Consider the following 17,967-nt stretch of genomic DNA (forward strand, 5'->3'; position numbering starts at 1 on the left):
TGAACAGGTTACTCGGTGTGCGGCAAAACAATGGTGCAGGGGCCAGTGAAACGTCCGAGGACGCAGCCACTGCCTACGGCATGCCCAAAAAATGGGCCAGACGCGCCCTCGTTTTCTAAAACGCTTCCCACCCCCAAATTCCAGCAGCATGTTAATCGTGCTGCGGCTTTTGGGGAATTGCGACCAGACCTGCACTTGCGCAGTGCGGCTCCTGCGCATATCTAAAATAAATAGAGATCTGCATGAATATCGATTCAACATAAATCTCTGAATCAGCCCCTATTTGAGAACGCCCCCATTTTAGCTTAGTTATGCCCCTTCAGTCGCTAGTGGCGATACAACCGATAGGCACAGAGCCCCGTATTGGCCGTTTCAGAACATGCCCATTGCGAAAACACTAAATATGCTCCTGCAAACAGTATACCCTCCACTCTGCACCAACTCCATCTGTATATATACTTTTCCCAGAAGTGAATTCTGTTTTGTAATCGCAGCCCACCTGGCCTCTATTAATATCACCTCTCAAATCCCATATTTATATTATTGCTCCGTTCTGAAATGTATATCTATATATATGTGTTTTGCTATTAGACACACCTCGTGATAGAGCAGAGCAGTAATGGGATTGTACATTGAGCTATATTGCACTCGCACACTGTATTCCTGAATATCCTTGGCTCCGCTACTTAAAATGCACATATGAAATAAACACAGCTGATTAATGTGCAGCTATCCAAGCAGATTGTCTTCCTCCCCGGGACGACAGACCATGACCTCACATACGGAACCAGGGCATTAGTGACTCGTCTCTGAATTCCATCTTATACCGATCAGAAACAATTACAGAAATTCTGTAAATGTAATTACCATCTTCCCACATGCCTCAGCAAACAAAGAAAGGAAAACAAAAAATATATTAACCTTGTGGTAATATATATACCCTTGGGTAAGCTCATCCGAGCCCTCGCCGGAAAATATAACCACACTGTCCGTGTTTTTTCGTATGTACTTGGAAACCAAATACATCCCTGAAACAAACAGACCAAAATAGTGTTAACAAATGCTTATTCCTCGTAGCTTTAATTCCTCTTCAAACAACATTACATAGAGAACCTGAAAACTTGATTTACATGAATCTATACCAGTGGTCTCCAACCCGTAGTTTGTGAACTACCGGTAGCTCGCGGCCCTAATTTGGGTAGCTCTCCTGGCTGCAGTACTGCTGAGTCAACTAGGAGGAAGTGACCGCTGACAAAGCCGTGGGTGGAGCGACGGGGAAGCGCATCGGGAGATTGCCATAGGGCGACACAATACGTGACGGACACCATCCGGACATCACAGGAGTCGACTGCATTTGGGGCGAGTGGCTCCAGCCCAGCCCTGCCGAAAAATCACACAGCAGCCCTACCTATATCTTTTGCTCCTCTACTGTACTTACCAGTGATGTGCGGTAAGGTGAGGCAGATGAGCCAGAGCCTTTCCTGTCATACTTAGGTATACTCCAGAGTTTTTACCATAAAAAAAAATAAGAAAAAATGAAAGAAAATATTATAAATATTTTCTTTGTATTATTCTAATAATTTTTGTAGTCAAAACTCTGTAGTAAAACGTGTATGGCAGGTGAGGCACTGCCTCCCCTGTCTACCTTTTCTACACATCCCTGATCAAAACACACCAAATTTCCAGCACTATATACTGCTGCACCTTTGTTATAATGCCCACATGAACCCTCGGGTTCATATATGTATCTGGAAAGCTGGGTATACATGGTACGATCTGCACAACTAACAATATCGCTGAACGATTTGTGAGAGGTGATGGGTTTGAGTCCCGGGTATGACAGTATTCTGAAATGTGTGTATTAAGTAAAGGAGGATGTGACTGAAGGTGCTTGGGGAGGTGGCCAAATGGAGGGGGAGTCGGTCAGGGAGGAGATAGGGGTGGCCAGGAGATGCCGGGGATAAAAGAAGAAGCTACAACTAAGAATGATTGTAAACATAAAATTGACAGGCACCTTTGAACAGCGCCCCCTGCCCTCCGGTGCCCTGCGCCATAGTTATGGCCCTGCATGTATGCTCTCCCCATGTTTGTGTGGCTTTCCTCCGTGTGCTTCAGTGGGCAGGATGCGGGTGGGCTACTTATTGTTCATGGATAGTGTGAGTCTCCACAAAAACTCAGGAGTCCCCCCGATAGTCCCTGGAGAGTAGGCAAGTATGTAAGTAAATCGGTGGTGGCTCTGCATCACACAGTATGTTATATATATATATATATATATATATATATTTACCTAAATCTTTCATTTGATAGCTTATACTGTGAGACTCTGTTAGACTTCCATCAATACAATTTTACTTCATGTGGTTAAATGCTTTGTCGCCCATCATGGATGCAAATTGTGACTACTGTAAGTATTTCTCCGCGAGTGCTATAAAATCAGCTAAGAATTACTTGTTTTGGAAACTAAATCTAACCCCCCTCCCCATATTAAGATAATGCTTGTAACAGTTTCCACACTGAAAATGATCCATCTGTAGAAGCTGACGGCGTGTTACCGCTGCACAAACCAGACAGAACATTACTGCTGCAGACAATGATGGGAATAATTCCTGATGCTGTGCTGCATCACTTGCCCGGCTGGGTCAGAACGATCTGATCTCAGCAGAATCTTGGAACAGGAAACACATTTCTAAAGAGATTAATATGTGACTTTTTTTTTTTAAGGGTGACTGTAGAACTTTAGGATTTAAAATACCTGCACATGGAACTTACCAACAGACGACCTCACTGTCGTGATGTCATAGGTTTCTAGAGAGAAGATGACCTCATCCACAGCCTGAATCCCCTCTTCTGAATCAAACATGACCTCATGATGTTCACTGCCAATGTGACTGGCTACCTGAAAAATGTACAGTACATAAATGGTGGGTACTGGTAGTATAGGCAAAGTATCCAATCTAAAAATGACAGAGTGGTTGGCATAGTGGTTAGCATTACTGCTTCACAGCATTACGGCTTCACAGAGTTAATTCCTGGCACTATTGTGTGGCGTTTGTAGGTTCTCCCCATGTTTGCCTTATCTAGGTTCTCCGGTTTCCTTCCACACTCCAAAAACATCTAGATAGCTTAATTGGCCTCTGAAAGAAAATTAACCCTTGTGTGTACATGTGTTCATCACGTGATAGGGAGACAGTTCTGCAACATTGCACGCAGTGTCTCCAAGCCGCTGTTTAGAGGCCACGACGGCTAGCGTTCTCAAAAGAGGGGGGGTGTCGGAACCATTCTCAAGACATGCCAAGGCCAGTGCCTGTGTCCTCCCACTCAACTTTACGGACCACAGCAACGTGAAAACACTGGCCGTCCTAAGTAACCTGAGGGTCACTCAGATGACTGATGGTGACCATCAGGGGATCCGATGCTGCGTCTTCATGTCCTAACATGTCCAAATGACATGATTTTCAGACACAGCAGCGAATCAGAGAAGCTGGCAGGAGGCGTCTGCTTACACAAGACGCCCCCTGCAGCAGTAGCATATTACTGTACAGCTGCTGCGTACAGAGTGACAGCGGCTGTTCGATAGGGTCCGTCTCTTGTTCAGGCCCAAAGAGCTCTCCACTGAGGCAGGGACTGATGTCAATGACTAAAATATTCTTTGCAATGCGCTCTGTAGTATGTATACGCCACAGTAAATAGGTATGAGAAGTAGTGTAATCATTTTTTAAGTAACTACATATAATAAATCCATTTTACTTTTAGAATTCCAGAGAAATGTTCGGTTAGAATTAGAGACGTGCGGATCGGTTTTCCTGAAAACCGAACACACCCGAACTATAGGGTTCCGAGTAGAATCGAGTCCCGGCTCAGATCACTTCTTCTGAGGAGAACCGATTCCTGTCTCGGGTCTGCTGTAAGTTCAGTACTCGGATTCAAAAACTGAATCTCAGGTTTGGATTGCATGTAAACCGGCCCAAATTACTTGATTTTAGCTGTTCTTAGCAATATTAAAGAAATCCAAAACCAAAACCGAATCCGGACCAACACAGTTGAGGGTGGTGTTACCAAAACCATAACATTAGAGGATGGTTTTACAACACCAAAACCAAATCGTAAAATATGGGGGTCAATCCAATTACACGTGAAGAATGCGATTTGCCACTGCAACAGCGTTAAAATGCCGTTACCTAACCGCTGCTGCCGTGTTTATGGCTGGCTGTGGGAGGCAGGAAGAGAGGATGCTCCCGTGAACAGACGGGAGCATCCTCTCTGCCTGCCTCCCACAGCCAGCCATAGACACAGCAGCAGCGGCGGGCAGTTGGAGAGATAGGGAGGGAATATAGTAGTGGGCGCGGGTGGCTACTGCATGCTGGTAACAGCGGACCCCCGGCCTAGCCTGTCAGTGACCGTAAGTTTGGCAGGGGGAAGTAGTTGGCGTGCAGGCCCCCCTGCTGTGTGGAGCGCGGGGGAAGGGGGGCAGATGACTTGCTGCGAGTAGATTACCGGGGGGGGGGGGTTGCTGTAGGTGTGCTCTGTATAATGGGGGCTGGGGGGCGCCTGCCTATTTGGTCCATCCCAGCCCCACAATTTCTGATGGCAGCCCTGGGAGCAACCAATCAGATTCTACTTATTTTACAGAATGTACTTAATAAATGCTAGCTAGAAGCTGATTGGTTGCTATGGGTAGCTTGTCCACTTTAGAAGGTTTACTTCATTCATCATTAACATTTGAGGAGCTAAAAAATAAAGCGGGAGACGTATCAAGCCCAGGAGAGAGATAAAGTACCAACCAATAATCTTCTATCAGTTTATAGGCAGCGCTCGCAAGCGGGTCGATGTTAGGCCAGTGCGCATGCGTACGACAGACCCGGCTCCGTTGTGCGCATGTGCGTGACCTGGATAGCCACGGGCAACGCGTCGCTATGGGTCTCGCTACAAAGGGGGCGTGCTGTCGATGGTGAATGCCAGCACGCCCCCTTTGGTGGGCGTGCCGGGGGCGTGGCTGGCCAGACGGAGGCGTTCCCATGGGAAGGCCTACCGTCTGGGGCCGGCCCCACTGACATCACTAGTTATGTCAGTGGGAGTGCTTTTAGCTCTGATAGAGCCAAAAGCACTCCAGGGCTTGCGGCAGACGAGACCCTACCACAAGTGTCTCGTCGCAAGTCCGATGGTCGCTATAGTCTTGACCATCGCGACCATCTTTTTGGCTGCTCGCTATAGCTATGGGTGGTCACCCACAGCTATACGAGCAGCCAGGAGGCAGCTCTAAAAAAAAGAGAGGGAGGGCCCTGATTCAGAGCGAGCGCCGGCTGTGAATCAGGCCCAGTGTTCGAAAAATGACAGTAAGAAGCTGATTGGTTGGTACTTTATCTCTCTCCAAGGTACATCTACCCCAAAGTCACGGAAAACACAAAATAATAGTTCTGGGGAGCTGGAGGGAAGGGAAGAGTAAAAGCAAAAACAGACCTCTACATGGATGAAGAGGGGGAAACAGTCACTGTATAATCATTTCTCATTATTTACTTTGTTGTGTAAAATGTAATGACCTGGAGCGCCGGGATTTATTCAATGAGGAAAATAAACAGTTTGGGGTTCTTTTTTATCGTTTGTTATTGTTACCCTCGTTTCTAGTATTTTAGTTAAGTTATTATAATGTATGTCTACCTTTGTATCCTTGAGAGATTTTAAAAATTTTTGTTGAAGACACTTTAATAAGTAGGTGAGATACAGTATTGACATTCATGGTTTCTGAATTAAGGGGTCTATTTAGTATTTACTAAGCAATGTTAGGAGACAGAGTGAAAAGTGATAAGAAAGTGATAAGGTGCCAGCCAATCAGCTCCCAACTGTCATTTTTCAAACACGGCCTGTGAGATGACATTTAGGAGCTGATTGGCTGGTACCTTATCACTTTTCACTCTGTCTCCTAACACTGCTTAGTAATTAGACCCCTAAGTGTCTGATTCAAAACTTCAATTATATTACAATTTTCATATCAGTTTTACATCTGAATGCACGGTTATGTTATTGATTTTTTTTTACAGGCAGGGAACATATTTTGCATTAATTTTATGCACCCGTGACAAAGCGTAAACCGGTATTTTTCAGAGTAGATTGTGCATAACGTTAGAGAAGGAGCCAACCTCACCCGATGGCTGGCAGTGCCAGGAGATCTGTGCCTTTGGGGATGGAGATATTTACAGACCTGGGGAGCCTGGCACCTTGCTTGTTCAGATGTGTTGCTCTTGCAATTTGTAGGCGGCTGATTATGATCTTGGTCTGTTAACCCTATCAAGGCTGCCGCACTTCCACAATCTAGCAGCAATGAAGCCAAGTGATTCAGATACGTTTATATAATTACATGGCCAGAAGCTCTAGTGAATTCATCTAACAAGACAGATACTAATGCTAGGGGATTTTAGGGTGACTGGATTTTGGAAACAGTGGTAACAAATTTCTTGACATTGTAGATTGATAACATAAATAAATTAGGGGTATGAGATATCTGCATATTAGTCTACAATTCCCAATATAAAAGCTATTCCCTCCATGACATTTGCACCAGTTTTAGATGCATGGTGCTTGTAGACTTCTGCAGACAAACCTTTTCACACTCCCTGATAACTAAGCACCCTAGGGTCACTGGAAAAAAACATTAAAGTTGTCAGCCCATTTAAAGATAGATAGATAGATAGATAGATAGATAGATAGATAGATAGATAGATAGATAGATGTGAGATAGATAGATAGATAGATAGATAGATAGATAGATAGACAGATGTGAGATAGATAGATGTGAGATAGATATGAGATAGATAGATAGATAGATAGATAGATAGATAGATAGATAGATAGATAGATAGATAGATAGATAGATAGATAGATGTGAGATAGATAGATGTGAGATAGATAGATATGAGATAGATAGATATGAGATAGATAGATAGATAGATAGATAGATAGATAGATAGATGTGAGATAGATAGATAGATAGATAGAGGGGCATTTTAAGAGAGGAGGGGGCCCGTGTGCACTCCCCATGCGGGGCCCCCTCCTCTCTTCCCGGTGGCCGGCAGCCGACTGGCTGGCCAGCCACCAGAGTATTAGTAGACTCCGGGCACACTCTTGTGCCCCGAGTCTACTGCGCATGCGCAGAACACCGGGAAAATGGCCACGGCAGCCATATCCAGTGTTCTAAGCAGCGCTGACACCCGCCACGGGACCATGGACAGGTAAGTTTAAAATAATATGGGTGCAGGGTGTGCGGCGCGGGGCCCCCCTGGATCCAGGGGGCCCGTGTGCCCCGTACACACTGCACCCATTATAGATACGCCACTGGATAGAAAGATTTGAAATAGATAGATAGATAGATAGATAGATAGATAGATAGATAGATAGATAGATAGATAGATATGAGATAGATAGATAGATAGATAGATAGATAGATAGATAGATAGATAGATAGATAGCCAGTGGGTTGGTTGGGTCTGAAAGCCTGGCCAAGCATCTCCGCCTCCCAGAGCTCTGCTCGGCCGGGATACTGAGACAGGGGCGAGAGAGAGGGAGAGAGGGAGAGAGAGAGAGAGAGAGAGAGAGAGAGAGAGAGAGAGAGAGAGAGAGAGAGAGAGAGAGAGAGTTCCTTATCTATGTTTTTTTCTCCCCCCCTCCATCTCTCTCTCTCTTCCCCGTCATCTGTCTATTTCTCTTATAAACACTTGTAGTGAATTATACTTTCAGGATGTTTTTCAGATTTGTTATTAAATAGATTCACCTTCTCCTCTTCATAAAAACAAACCTTCAAAAGCAAATTATAATAAAGCACAACTCACTATATAAACAGTTAAAAAGCACCACAAAAGATATAAAATGGATTAATGTCAAAATGACAAATCAACACGTGTCGTAGCCCATTAATCTATAGCTTTCTTTATCTAGTTATACAAACAAATGAGTGTTGTGCCATATATGGGGATGCCTCTATCACCCTTTTTAGGACTCCTTGGTGCAAGATGCGAGAATTGCTGGTCAGCGTGTGAGCTCTATAGAGAAAGTCTCACAGAAATGATTAAAAAAAAAAGAGATAAGTAGTAGCTTATAAAATCACCTTAACAACAATATGCAAATAAGTCACCTCTGTTTAGGAGAATAGACTTCTGGGTAATGCTATTTACTTAGCAGCCCATCACGCTCTGACCAGAACACCTGATTCTTCACTGGAGAGCCCAGAACGATAAAAGCTAGCTGTTGGTAAATACAGAGCCGTAACTAGACATTTTGGTGCCCTGGGCCAGAAAGAGCACTGGAGTTTCCGCCCCTATTTTTCAAATAGGGACATAAGACGTGCAGCCTCATGGGTAAGGGCCATGACAATTCTGATGTGTCCCATACAATGATGGAGTACCAATCCCGTTGTACCACTGTTATCCAGGTGTCACTGCCAAATATAGTATGAGGTATGGAAAGCGCTGGTGAAGCTGCATCTGCAGCAGGATTTGTCTGTCGGAGCAACCGTGCTCTAGCCTGGGGCCGGCAGTGTAGATCACAGACTGTAGGTATAGAAAGAGATGCTTGTAGTGGTACTCGAGATGTGTTGGTAACACCTGGGTCTGGAATCAGTGGCTGTGCTCAGGGCTGCCAGCAGATATTGTGGGGCAGATAGCTCCATGTGTAAGGTGTCTGACTGCAGTGTGAAAGGTGATAGGTTTTGAGTCCCAGGTATGACAGTATTTTGAAATGTGTGCGTTAAATAAAAGAGGATGTGACTGAAGGTGCTTGGGAAGGTGGCCAGATGGAGGAGGAGTTGGCCAGGGAGGAGATAGGGGCAGCCAGAAGATGCTGGGGACAAAAGAGAATGATTATAAACAGAAAACTGAAAGGCCTGAGTGGTGCCCCTTGCCCTTTGGTGCCCTGTGCCGTGGCACATATTTCATCACCCTAGTTATGGCCTTAGGTAAATATTTTGTACCATACTCTAAAAATCCAGTCAGAAAGCAATCACTCATACGGCTATCATTTAAATGTAATTACCCAGAAGTTTGCTTTCCAGAACAAAAACGGTTTTCTGTGGCCCAATGTCGCTCAGAGATTGCCACATCTTATATCACATGAATAAATGACTGTCACAAAGCCGTTCCTTCCCCCCCACGTACCAGCTATTTCACCAGGCGAAGATGTACAATCTCCCTATAGCTTGTAAGCTTGCGAGCAGGGCCTTCCTACCTATATATCTGTCTGTTATTACCCAGTTTTGTTCTATTAATGTTTACAATTGTAAAGCGGAATATGCTGCGCTATATAAGAAACTGTTAATAAATAAATAAATAAAAATGTACACAAGGAATTTCTTACCTTTCTCGCAGCCATTAAATCAGGGCTATCGTCCATTCCGATTGCAAATGTCTGCAAGGGGTACGGTATATTGCTTTCTTTCATTAGTTTGAGCAGAGTTGCAGCAACCAGGCTGGAGTCCAGACCACCTGAGAGAAATAAACACAAAACAATTAAAACACATCAAGCTAAGTTACCGTCTGTAGTAATGTGTCTGCTCAAAAGGCCGCCTCAGAACCATAAACGTGTCTCCCTCAATGCTAGCTCTAGTATTGATAGGCTGATCTTCAGCCTAGGAGGGAGAGACACACAGATATTTAACTTTTATGTAGCTTTGCCCCAGAACTTTGCACATAGACGGCGATGAAGGCCGTCATGTTTTAAAGGCGTAGCGGGAGACATTTCACAATGATATGAAGCAGAAAGGAATGGCAATAACGTGTCTGTATAATAAATCTAAGCATTTCCGGCATGGACTGTGTTCATTACGCTCCATCTGAAAATCAGGATTAAAATAAAAGAAGATTAACAAAAAATAGTTTTTATTTTATGTCTGACAGTTCCATAAAGTCGCTAAAGGTGATTTCCATAAAATGGAATGCCCTGATACTTGCATATTCTCAGAGATGGGGGAGATCGGGCATGGACCATTGATTTCAATGAAATGCCATTTGAAAGACTGGGGGCTTTATTCAGAGGCGGCCGTACGGTCTACGACCGCACGGCCGCCTCGATGTTTGTACAGTGCGCATGCGTACGAGGGAGCCGGCTCCTTCGTGCGCATGCGTGAGACCCGCTACGACCGACAGCGCCAGTCGTAGCGGGTCTCTTTCCAAAGGGGGCGAGCTGTCAATGTTGATTGACAGCTCGCCCCATTTGGAAGGCGGGCCGGGGGGGTGGCAGCCCACACGGAGGCGTTCCCATGGGAACGCCTGCCGTTTGGGGGAGGCCCCACTGACATCACTAGTGATGTCAGTGGAGAGCTTCCGGCTCTGACAGAGCCAGAAGCTCTCCGGGGCTTACGGCAAGTGAGACCCTACCCTAGGGTCTCGTCGTAAGCCCCGATGGTCGCGATGGTCTAAGACCATCGCGACCATCACCCTAGCGGTCGTTAGAGCTGTGGGTGTAAACCCACAGCCTAACGACCGAAACAGAGGCGGATGGTCAGGATGCAAGCGGCCGCCCAGTTTCTGAGTGACCGCTTGCATCCTCCGATCGCCTCTGAATGAGGGCCTGGGTCCCTTTTACATAAGTGAGAGCTGATTTCTATCCGTATCTTGTAGAAATGTCAGTCCCAATGAGCCTTATTCAGGAGTGGACACAGTGTCCATGCCGCATGCAAGCCATACTTGCCGACAATCTGGCTGCTCCTTCCGGGAGGGAGCAGCCAGATCGGCAACACAGGGGGCGTGGCCGGCAAAAGGGGGCGGGTCCAAATGAGGTTAGGTCAGTTTGCGGGCGTGACAGGGGGCGGGGCCACGCGATCGCGTCATTTTAGCCCCGCCCCCGCTACACAATGCAGGAAAAATAGGCATTGCAAAGCAGGGGGCGGGGCCAAAATGACGCGATTCGCGTCAGCGCCCCCCCCGCTGCGGGGGTTTATCAGGTAATTCGGAGGGGGGGTCGGGGGATCGGCGGCAGGCGGGAGGCTTGCCTGCCTTTCCGGGGGGGCGGGAGCTGCACCTGTTTATCGGGAGGCTCCCGCCCGAATCGGGAGGGTAGGCAACCCTGATGCAAGCAGATGATGTTTTCAGCCTGCACATGCATCTGAGTCGCACTATTGTTACCGCTTTAAGCCGCAGAACGAATTTGGATGTAGTTGGCATTCCTGGGAGGCAGCAGGGGGGGTGGCTAGCCAGACGCAGGCGTGTTGCAGACACTGACACCGGCAGCCATTTTCAGACAGATAATCTGCGCCTCCATAGGGCTGGTGCGATGTTCGTTGCTGCAACTGATGGTGCATTTTCCAAAACGGAGGCGAACAGAGATTTCCTGGCCTCTTTTGGACATCTGCGATGGCCGGCCTGCATGACCCCATGGTCACTGAGCCGGCCAAGGCTCACACAGATGATCCGATGCCGTGTCCGTTGATGCAGCTCGGATCATTAATGCATGCAGGAGGAGTGACGCCTCCTGCTGCATTACCGTAATAGTGAGGACGGAATTGCACGCAAGCAGCTTTGAAATTCCATCCAGGGCTGAATCACCCCCTAAGGCAGTCCAACTGCGCAGATGCAGCAAGACTATAGGGAAATTTATCAGAGCTTGGAGAGGGATGAAGTGGAGTGAGACAAAGGCCCTCATTCAGAGGCGGTCGGAGGATGCAAGCGGTCGCTCAGAAACTGGGCGGCCGCTTGCATCCTGACTGGCCGCCTCTGTTTCGGTCGTTAGGCTGTGGGTTTACACCCACAGCTCTAACGACCGCTAGGGTGATGGTCGCGATGGTCATAGACCATCGTGACCATCGGGTCTTACGACGAGACCCTAGGGTAGGGCCTCACTTGTCGTAAGCCCCGGAGAGCTTCTGGCTCTGTCAGAGCCGGAAGCTCTCCACTGACATCACTAGTGATCTCAGTGGGGCCTCCGAACGCCTCAGTTTGGGCTGCCACCCCCCCCGGCTTGCCTTCCAAACGGGGCGAGCTGTCAATCAACATCGACAGCTTGCTCCCCTTGGAAAGAGACCCGCTACGACCGGCGCTGTCGGTCGTAGCGGGTCTCACGCATGCGTACGAAGGAACCGGCTCCCTCGTGCGCATGCGCACTGGACAAACATCGAGGTGGCCGTGCGGTCGTAGCCCGTACGGCCGCCTCTGAATGAAGCCCTGATGAGAGGGCGGCGATGCCCTCCGTTTTCCAAAACGGAAGTGTGTCGCCACCGTTGAGGGGGAGAGAAGAGGCAGACAGAGATTTCCTGACCTTTTTTGGACATCTGAGATGGCTGGCCCTATGCTCACTCAGCCGGCCAATGATCACGCTGAAGGTGATTGGCTGGCACTTTCTCTCTCTCCGAGCTTTGATAAATCTCCCCCTATCAGACAAATCGGTAAGACCTCTCTTAGTGCTGCCAGTGCCAGCAGCTCACTGTCACTAAATTGCTCCAGTGATAAATTGTAAGCAACTTGGGGTGATATTAGATGAGATCTTCTATTACTTTGGCACAATAAAATCTTTGCACATAATACTAAATAGGTCGCCAGTGAGTCCTCAGACTGGTTAGACTTAGATGGTGCTAATGGACAGCATTACATTTCATATCCCATTTCCTGATACTGTACTGTGAGGCCATAGATGGAATCAGCGGCACGCCAGGCGGTTTAAATTCCGACAGCGGAAGTCCAGCAGTGAAAATCCCGACAGGTAAGTATTTTTTCTATTTACTAACCTAACCTCCCGCCCCTAACCCTAACCCTCCCTTAAGGGTGCCTAACCCTAACCTTCCCCCCAAGTGCCTAACCCTAACCACCCTCTAAGTGCCTTAACCTAACCCCCACTACCCCGCAGCCTAACCCTAAGTCTCCCGGGGGGGTCCCTGGCCCTAACCTCCCCCCGGGGGTGCCTAACCCTAACCCCCCCTTCCCCTAGCCTAACCCAAACCTCCAGAGGGAGTGCCTAACCCTAAGTCCCCCCCGGGAGCCCCTAACCTAACCCTCCCTCCTCCCCCCCCCTGTCCGTGCCCGGCGCCCAGCTTACCTTCGACCTTAGACTGTCGGCATCCCGACTGCATACCCCATAGACATATACTAGATTTATATACTGGGGACTGTGTTCTTCCTGTCTTAGGACGTGTATTTATTACTGGAGTGATGCCCTGGGGTGACTCAGCTGGGCTGGTTTGGGGGTGTCCTGTGCTCTGGATTTCAACCCCAGTATGTTAGGGACCTACCCTCAAAGGTTACCTGGGCACGGTGGGTAGGCCCATAACCATGGCCATGATTATGCCAAAACCTCTCTTATTATTTGCAAAATTCTATTGCAAAATGTATTATTAATATATAATGAGTAATGTTGGAGTTGTGCATCTGTAATTCTTTTTTGTATGTTTGCAACAATAGTCTCCACAGGTAGCACCTCCCATTGTATATATTTTCATGGTGTGCAGTCTAGGGCCCCATTTCCACAAATGTCAGTCCCAATGAGCCTTATTCAGGAGTGGACACAGTGTCCATGCCGCATGCAAGCAGATGATGTTTTCAGCCTGCACATGCGTCTGAGTCGCACTATTGTTACCGCTTTAGGCCGCAGAACGAATTTGGATGTAGTTGGCGTTCCTGGGAGGCAGCAGGGGGGGTGGCTAGCCAGACGCGGCAGCCATGTTCAGACGGATAATCTGCGCCTCCATAGGGCTGGTGCGATGTTCGTTGGTGCGAAGGGCCAGGATCACTGAAGGCGAACAGAGATTTCCTGGCCTCTTTTGGTCATCTGCGAAGTCCGGCAGTGAAAATCCCGACAGGTAAGTATTTTTTCTATTTACTAACCTAACCTCCCGCCCCTAACCCTAACCTTCCTTTAAGGGTGCCTAACCCTAACCTTCCCCCCAAGTGCCTAACCCTAACCACCCTCTAAGTGCCTAAACCTAACCCCCACTTCCCCGCAGCCTAACCCTAAGTCTCCCGGGGGGATCCCTGACCCTAACCTCCCCCCGGGGGTGCCTAACCCTAACCCCCTCTTCCCCTAGCCTAACCCTAACCTCCCGAGGGGGTGCCTAACCCTAAGTCCCCCCCGGGAGCCCCTAACCTAACCCGCCCTCCTCCCCCCCCTGTCCGCGCCCGGCTTACCTTCGATCGGTAAGCCGGGTGTCGGGCTCCCGGCGTAGGTCTAATGACAGGCGTCAGGATTTCGACGCCTGTCATTAGACACTTGCCGGGATTAGACAGTCGGCATCCCGATTGTATACCCCATAGACATATACTAGATTTATATACTGGGGACTGTGGGCCTGATTCAGAGCCGGACGCTATTTGCGCTCGCTCGTTCAGAAAAAGGGGCCGGCTATATAAATTGAGCGCTCGCTCTTTGCGGTCTGTTGACGCCTCTATGTGTGAGCAAGCGAACGAAACAGGCGCTCGCTATTTTGTAAAGACGCCCCCTGGCCGCTCGAATCCTACGTCTCCGCTATTTATTAGATTAATCGAGTAGCACTGCTCACAGTGCTTGTGGTAGGAATTTCCTAGCACAATCATGCGAACAGTTCAGGCACGCCTGCGTTCGGATCACCACTCCCTGTTTTCAAGCACCTTCCCCTGTTACCACCCACAAACGCCTCATCCTGTCACTCAAATAGCAGGCACTCGCTATTTTGCGAGCGCTCGATTTCCGACCGCACTGACTGGTTGGCGCATGCGCATTACGACCCATACGCATGCGCAGATGTGCGAACATCGCTCGGAGCGAACGAGCGGCCGCTTACGAGCGGCTCTGAATCAGGCCCAGTGTTCTTTCTGTCTTAGGACGTGTATTCAGAGACTGTGAAGTACTGTGTATGATAATCAATAGAATTTAGGGCCTGATGTATGGGAGTCTGCGCTTGCACAGGTCCTGTTCTGTGCATGTGCAGAACGGGTCCTGCGAATACGTATTATTATGTAAGATTTTTTTTTAAATAATATAAAAGCATAATATCAATCTCTTTAAATGATCATTTACTTGTCCTTTTAGAAAAAAAGAATAAGATTGTCAGCTGTTTGGATGAGAAGTGTCACCTGTCCAATCACTGCTCTCCCAAACGTCTCCTTGTGGCTCCTGCAGGACCATCGGGGTGCTGTAATCAGTTGGGTCATTCCCGAACAGTGGGGACCACAGGCCTCAGATCCCTGAGGGTATACTATATGGGATGGGGGCGGGCGACGACAGAGGTTCATTTACTATTCTGTCTGCTAGAGTTCTCCATTAAATACAATAGTAGTAGTGATCTGCAGTGACTTGGGCAGTACTTATAATAATTAGTGAATATACCATGTTGGTTTTATTTTCGCTAATGTTTATAATTGTGTTACAACCACTGTCTTATTAAAGGGCCTCATTCTAATATCTAAGTTGCATGCAAAAGCGCACGCAGCAGCGTCTATTGGTGGTCGTCCGTCTGCGCGTATATACAAATGGCTACAAACTCCTTCCCGTGTGCATATCTGTGCAAGGACTGAGACACTCACTTTTAGTGCCTATGCACGCTGTAATTCCGATTGGTGCATCCTTGTACGCCACTATCAGTCGCACCAACAAAGTTCTATGGCAGGTGCAGTGTCTCTGTCTGACTACGGCCTCCTATGCCTGCGGCTGTGAGTGCAGTTACTTGCACTGATACGCCTGGGCCGCTCTCATAACACACTCACTCAAGGCCGGACTGCCCATCTGGCACTTCTGGCAAATGCCAGAATGAGGCGATGACCAGACGGGTCAGTCCGGCGTTAAACCCTTGGCCGAACAACTCCGCCTCCCAGCGCTCTGCTCTGCCGGAATACTGACAGACGGGGGGGTTGCCGCGAGGCCAGGCCCCATGACTCGCGGCACGCCCCCGTGAGACATAACCATGCCCCTTTTGAGGTGAGGCCACGCACCTTTTGCGGGCGCAGCCCCAGTCCGTCCCTGCACCCACTGAGCGGACCATATTTGCAAACACTAGTAGCCAAGACCCAGGATCCCCCATCCTCCAAATTTCTGACACCCTCTGAATTGATCACAATAGCACTTCTGTGGGTACACTCTGCGCCGCCGGGGTTTTCAGGACTTTTGGGGGAGATGTATTAACGGCGACATCGCCGATGCGGTACATCCCCCTTGACTTCGCGTACATAACGCGGTTCATTACCGCGGTATGTACCAAGGATTTCGCAAAGGACAGCTCTCTCGATGACAGCTGTCCTTTGCGATGCTGCCGGGCAGAGGGACTTCCAGGTTGAACACCCAGAAGTCCTTCTGTGCATGTGCAGAAGGACGCGGGCCACGGGGGCTCATGGGAGGGATCCGATCGGATCCCTCCCAGCCCCGAGCGTCGCGTTAAGAAGCCCATAGGCTTCTATTGGGTAACGCCACCTGAAGGTGGCGTTACCTAGCGACGCGAAGCAGCAGAATGCGCTTAATGCATACGGGGAATGCGGTAAAACCCCCGAAAACTGCATTTTCGGGGGTTTTACCGCATTTTTACCGTTAATACATCTCCCCCCCAGTGCGCATGCGCAGTTGCAAACAATCGCTCAGCTACGTGAACATCGCCGTTGCGTGCGGATTGTGTGCAGCTCTGCATCAGGCCCAAAATGACGTGAATGGGATTTTTACAAATCGCAAATCTTCAGGTCATCATTCGCCCGTCTATTGGGCTGCCTCTCACATTGCAAGGCGAACGCAAAAGGGGGCTGTGCCTGCTTCTCTGGGTAACCTGAAAAAGAACATGGCGGAATCAGAAAACATGGCTCTTCAACCTACTACCACTTTAGGACAGCCCCCTGTACAATATCAGCAGTTTCGGGAATTACTGTACTCTTGTAAAGTTTTGGCCAACAAGGTCAAATTAGAATGAATGATTAAACACATAAGCACAGCACAATGCATTGGAACAAATTCCTGCAGTCTTATAAATGAACCTGTGTCTATGCTAATACCACTGACTGCACAAGATAAATATTTGCCGGGAACAGATGTAACTGTCCAGCAAAGAAAACGGATTAGAACATCTGAAAAAATAAGAGAAGAATACATTATATTTGGTAAAAAAAAAAAAAGAGTACCTGACAGGAGACAACCGATTCTTCTGTGCGCCATCAATCGTTTCCTGACAGCGTTCTCAAACAGGAGACAAATGTTTCTTTTAACCGTTTCACGATCCATTCCTGGGCACAAGAAGATGTCCTTAGAAAGGTTTGTACTAGTCTCATTAAGCTCTCTTGGGGCGATTGAATAGTTTTGTGGGCGGCGATAATTAATGGGCGCCCAGTGTTCCGAATCAATTGGAATGGGCGCCCATTAATTATCGCTGCCTTCACACCCTATAAGACCAGGTTTAGCCGTGTAAAATGGATAAACTCTTCTAAAGTCCTGGTTAGGGCGCCCAAACTGCTGTATGGGGGCCCTCACCACGGGTTTATCTCACATTTTTGCTCGCACAATGCCGGCAGCTATTGCGCCCATATGGAGCAACAATTGAATTGCTTCGTCGAGTGTCCTAAAAAAATAGCAACAATTGAATCGCCCCCCCTCTGAAAACTTGGTTGGTTTCTTTCAATTTAAATCCCCTCCGTAGGGTTTATTTACGAAGTTGCAGCTAGGAAAGTCCATCTGGTTTCACTGTGTGTAAGCTGGAAATTTGAAAGGGCAACACTTTTTCATAGCAAAATATGGGGTGTTTTGCTATTAAAAAAAGTATTGCCCTTTTAAATTTCGGTCACATTTACAGTAAACATGCCTGGAAAGCAGGGGCTTGTAAATACTCCCAAGGCCCTTTAAAAAAATGATACAAGCAGACGTCTTAGTAGAATACATTGGAAAATAGTGCTATTAGGAAGCTCCTAACATTAACTGATGAGAGTACTAACACTGGGCCATCCTATCTGTGCAAGCGCCTTCAGACTAATTGATTGCTACGTATGTATACTCATCAAACTCAGACGAGAACAAGTTAAGGAAAATTCTTTTGTCTGTTAAATTTTATGACCCATG

General features: G+C 47.9%; 1 protein-coding gene across 1 annotated transcript in view; it reads right to left on the minus strand.

Annotated features, from left to right (window-relative positions):
* ASNS (asparagine synthetase (glutamine-hydrolyzing)) overlaps window positions 1-17,967 on the minus strand; it is a 95,608-nt gene that overhangs the window by 16,062 nt on the left and 61,579 nt on the right. Inside the window, exons 5-8 of the mRNA XM_088442203.1 lie at window positions 17,040-17,141; window positions 9,340-9,467; window positions 2,770-2,896; window positions 922-1,028 (exon numbers count right to left, since the gene is read on the minus strand). Coding sequence (XP_088298329.1) covers window positions 922-1,028; window positions 2,770-2,896; window positions 9,340-9,467; window positions 17,040-17,141 — 464 coding nt within the window. The remainder of the gene's footprint in view (window positions 1-921; window positions 1,029-2,769; window positions 2,897-9,339; window positions 9,468-17,039; window positions 17,142-17,967) is intronic.

This window comes from Taudactylus pleione, unplaced genomic scaffold, assembly GCF_031769625.1.
Source record: "Taudactylus pleione unplaced genomic scaffold, aTauple2 ptg000306l, whole genome shotgun sequence".
Classification (NCBI taxonomy): domain Eukaryota; kingdom Metazoa; phylum Chordata; class Amphibia; order Anura; family Myobatrachidae; genus Taudactylus; species Taudactylus pleione.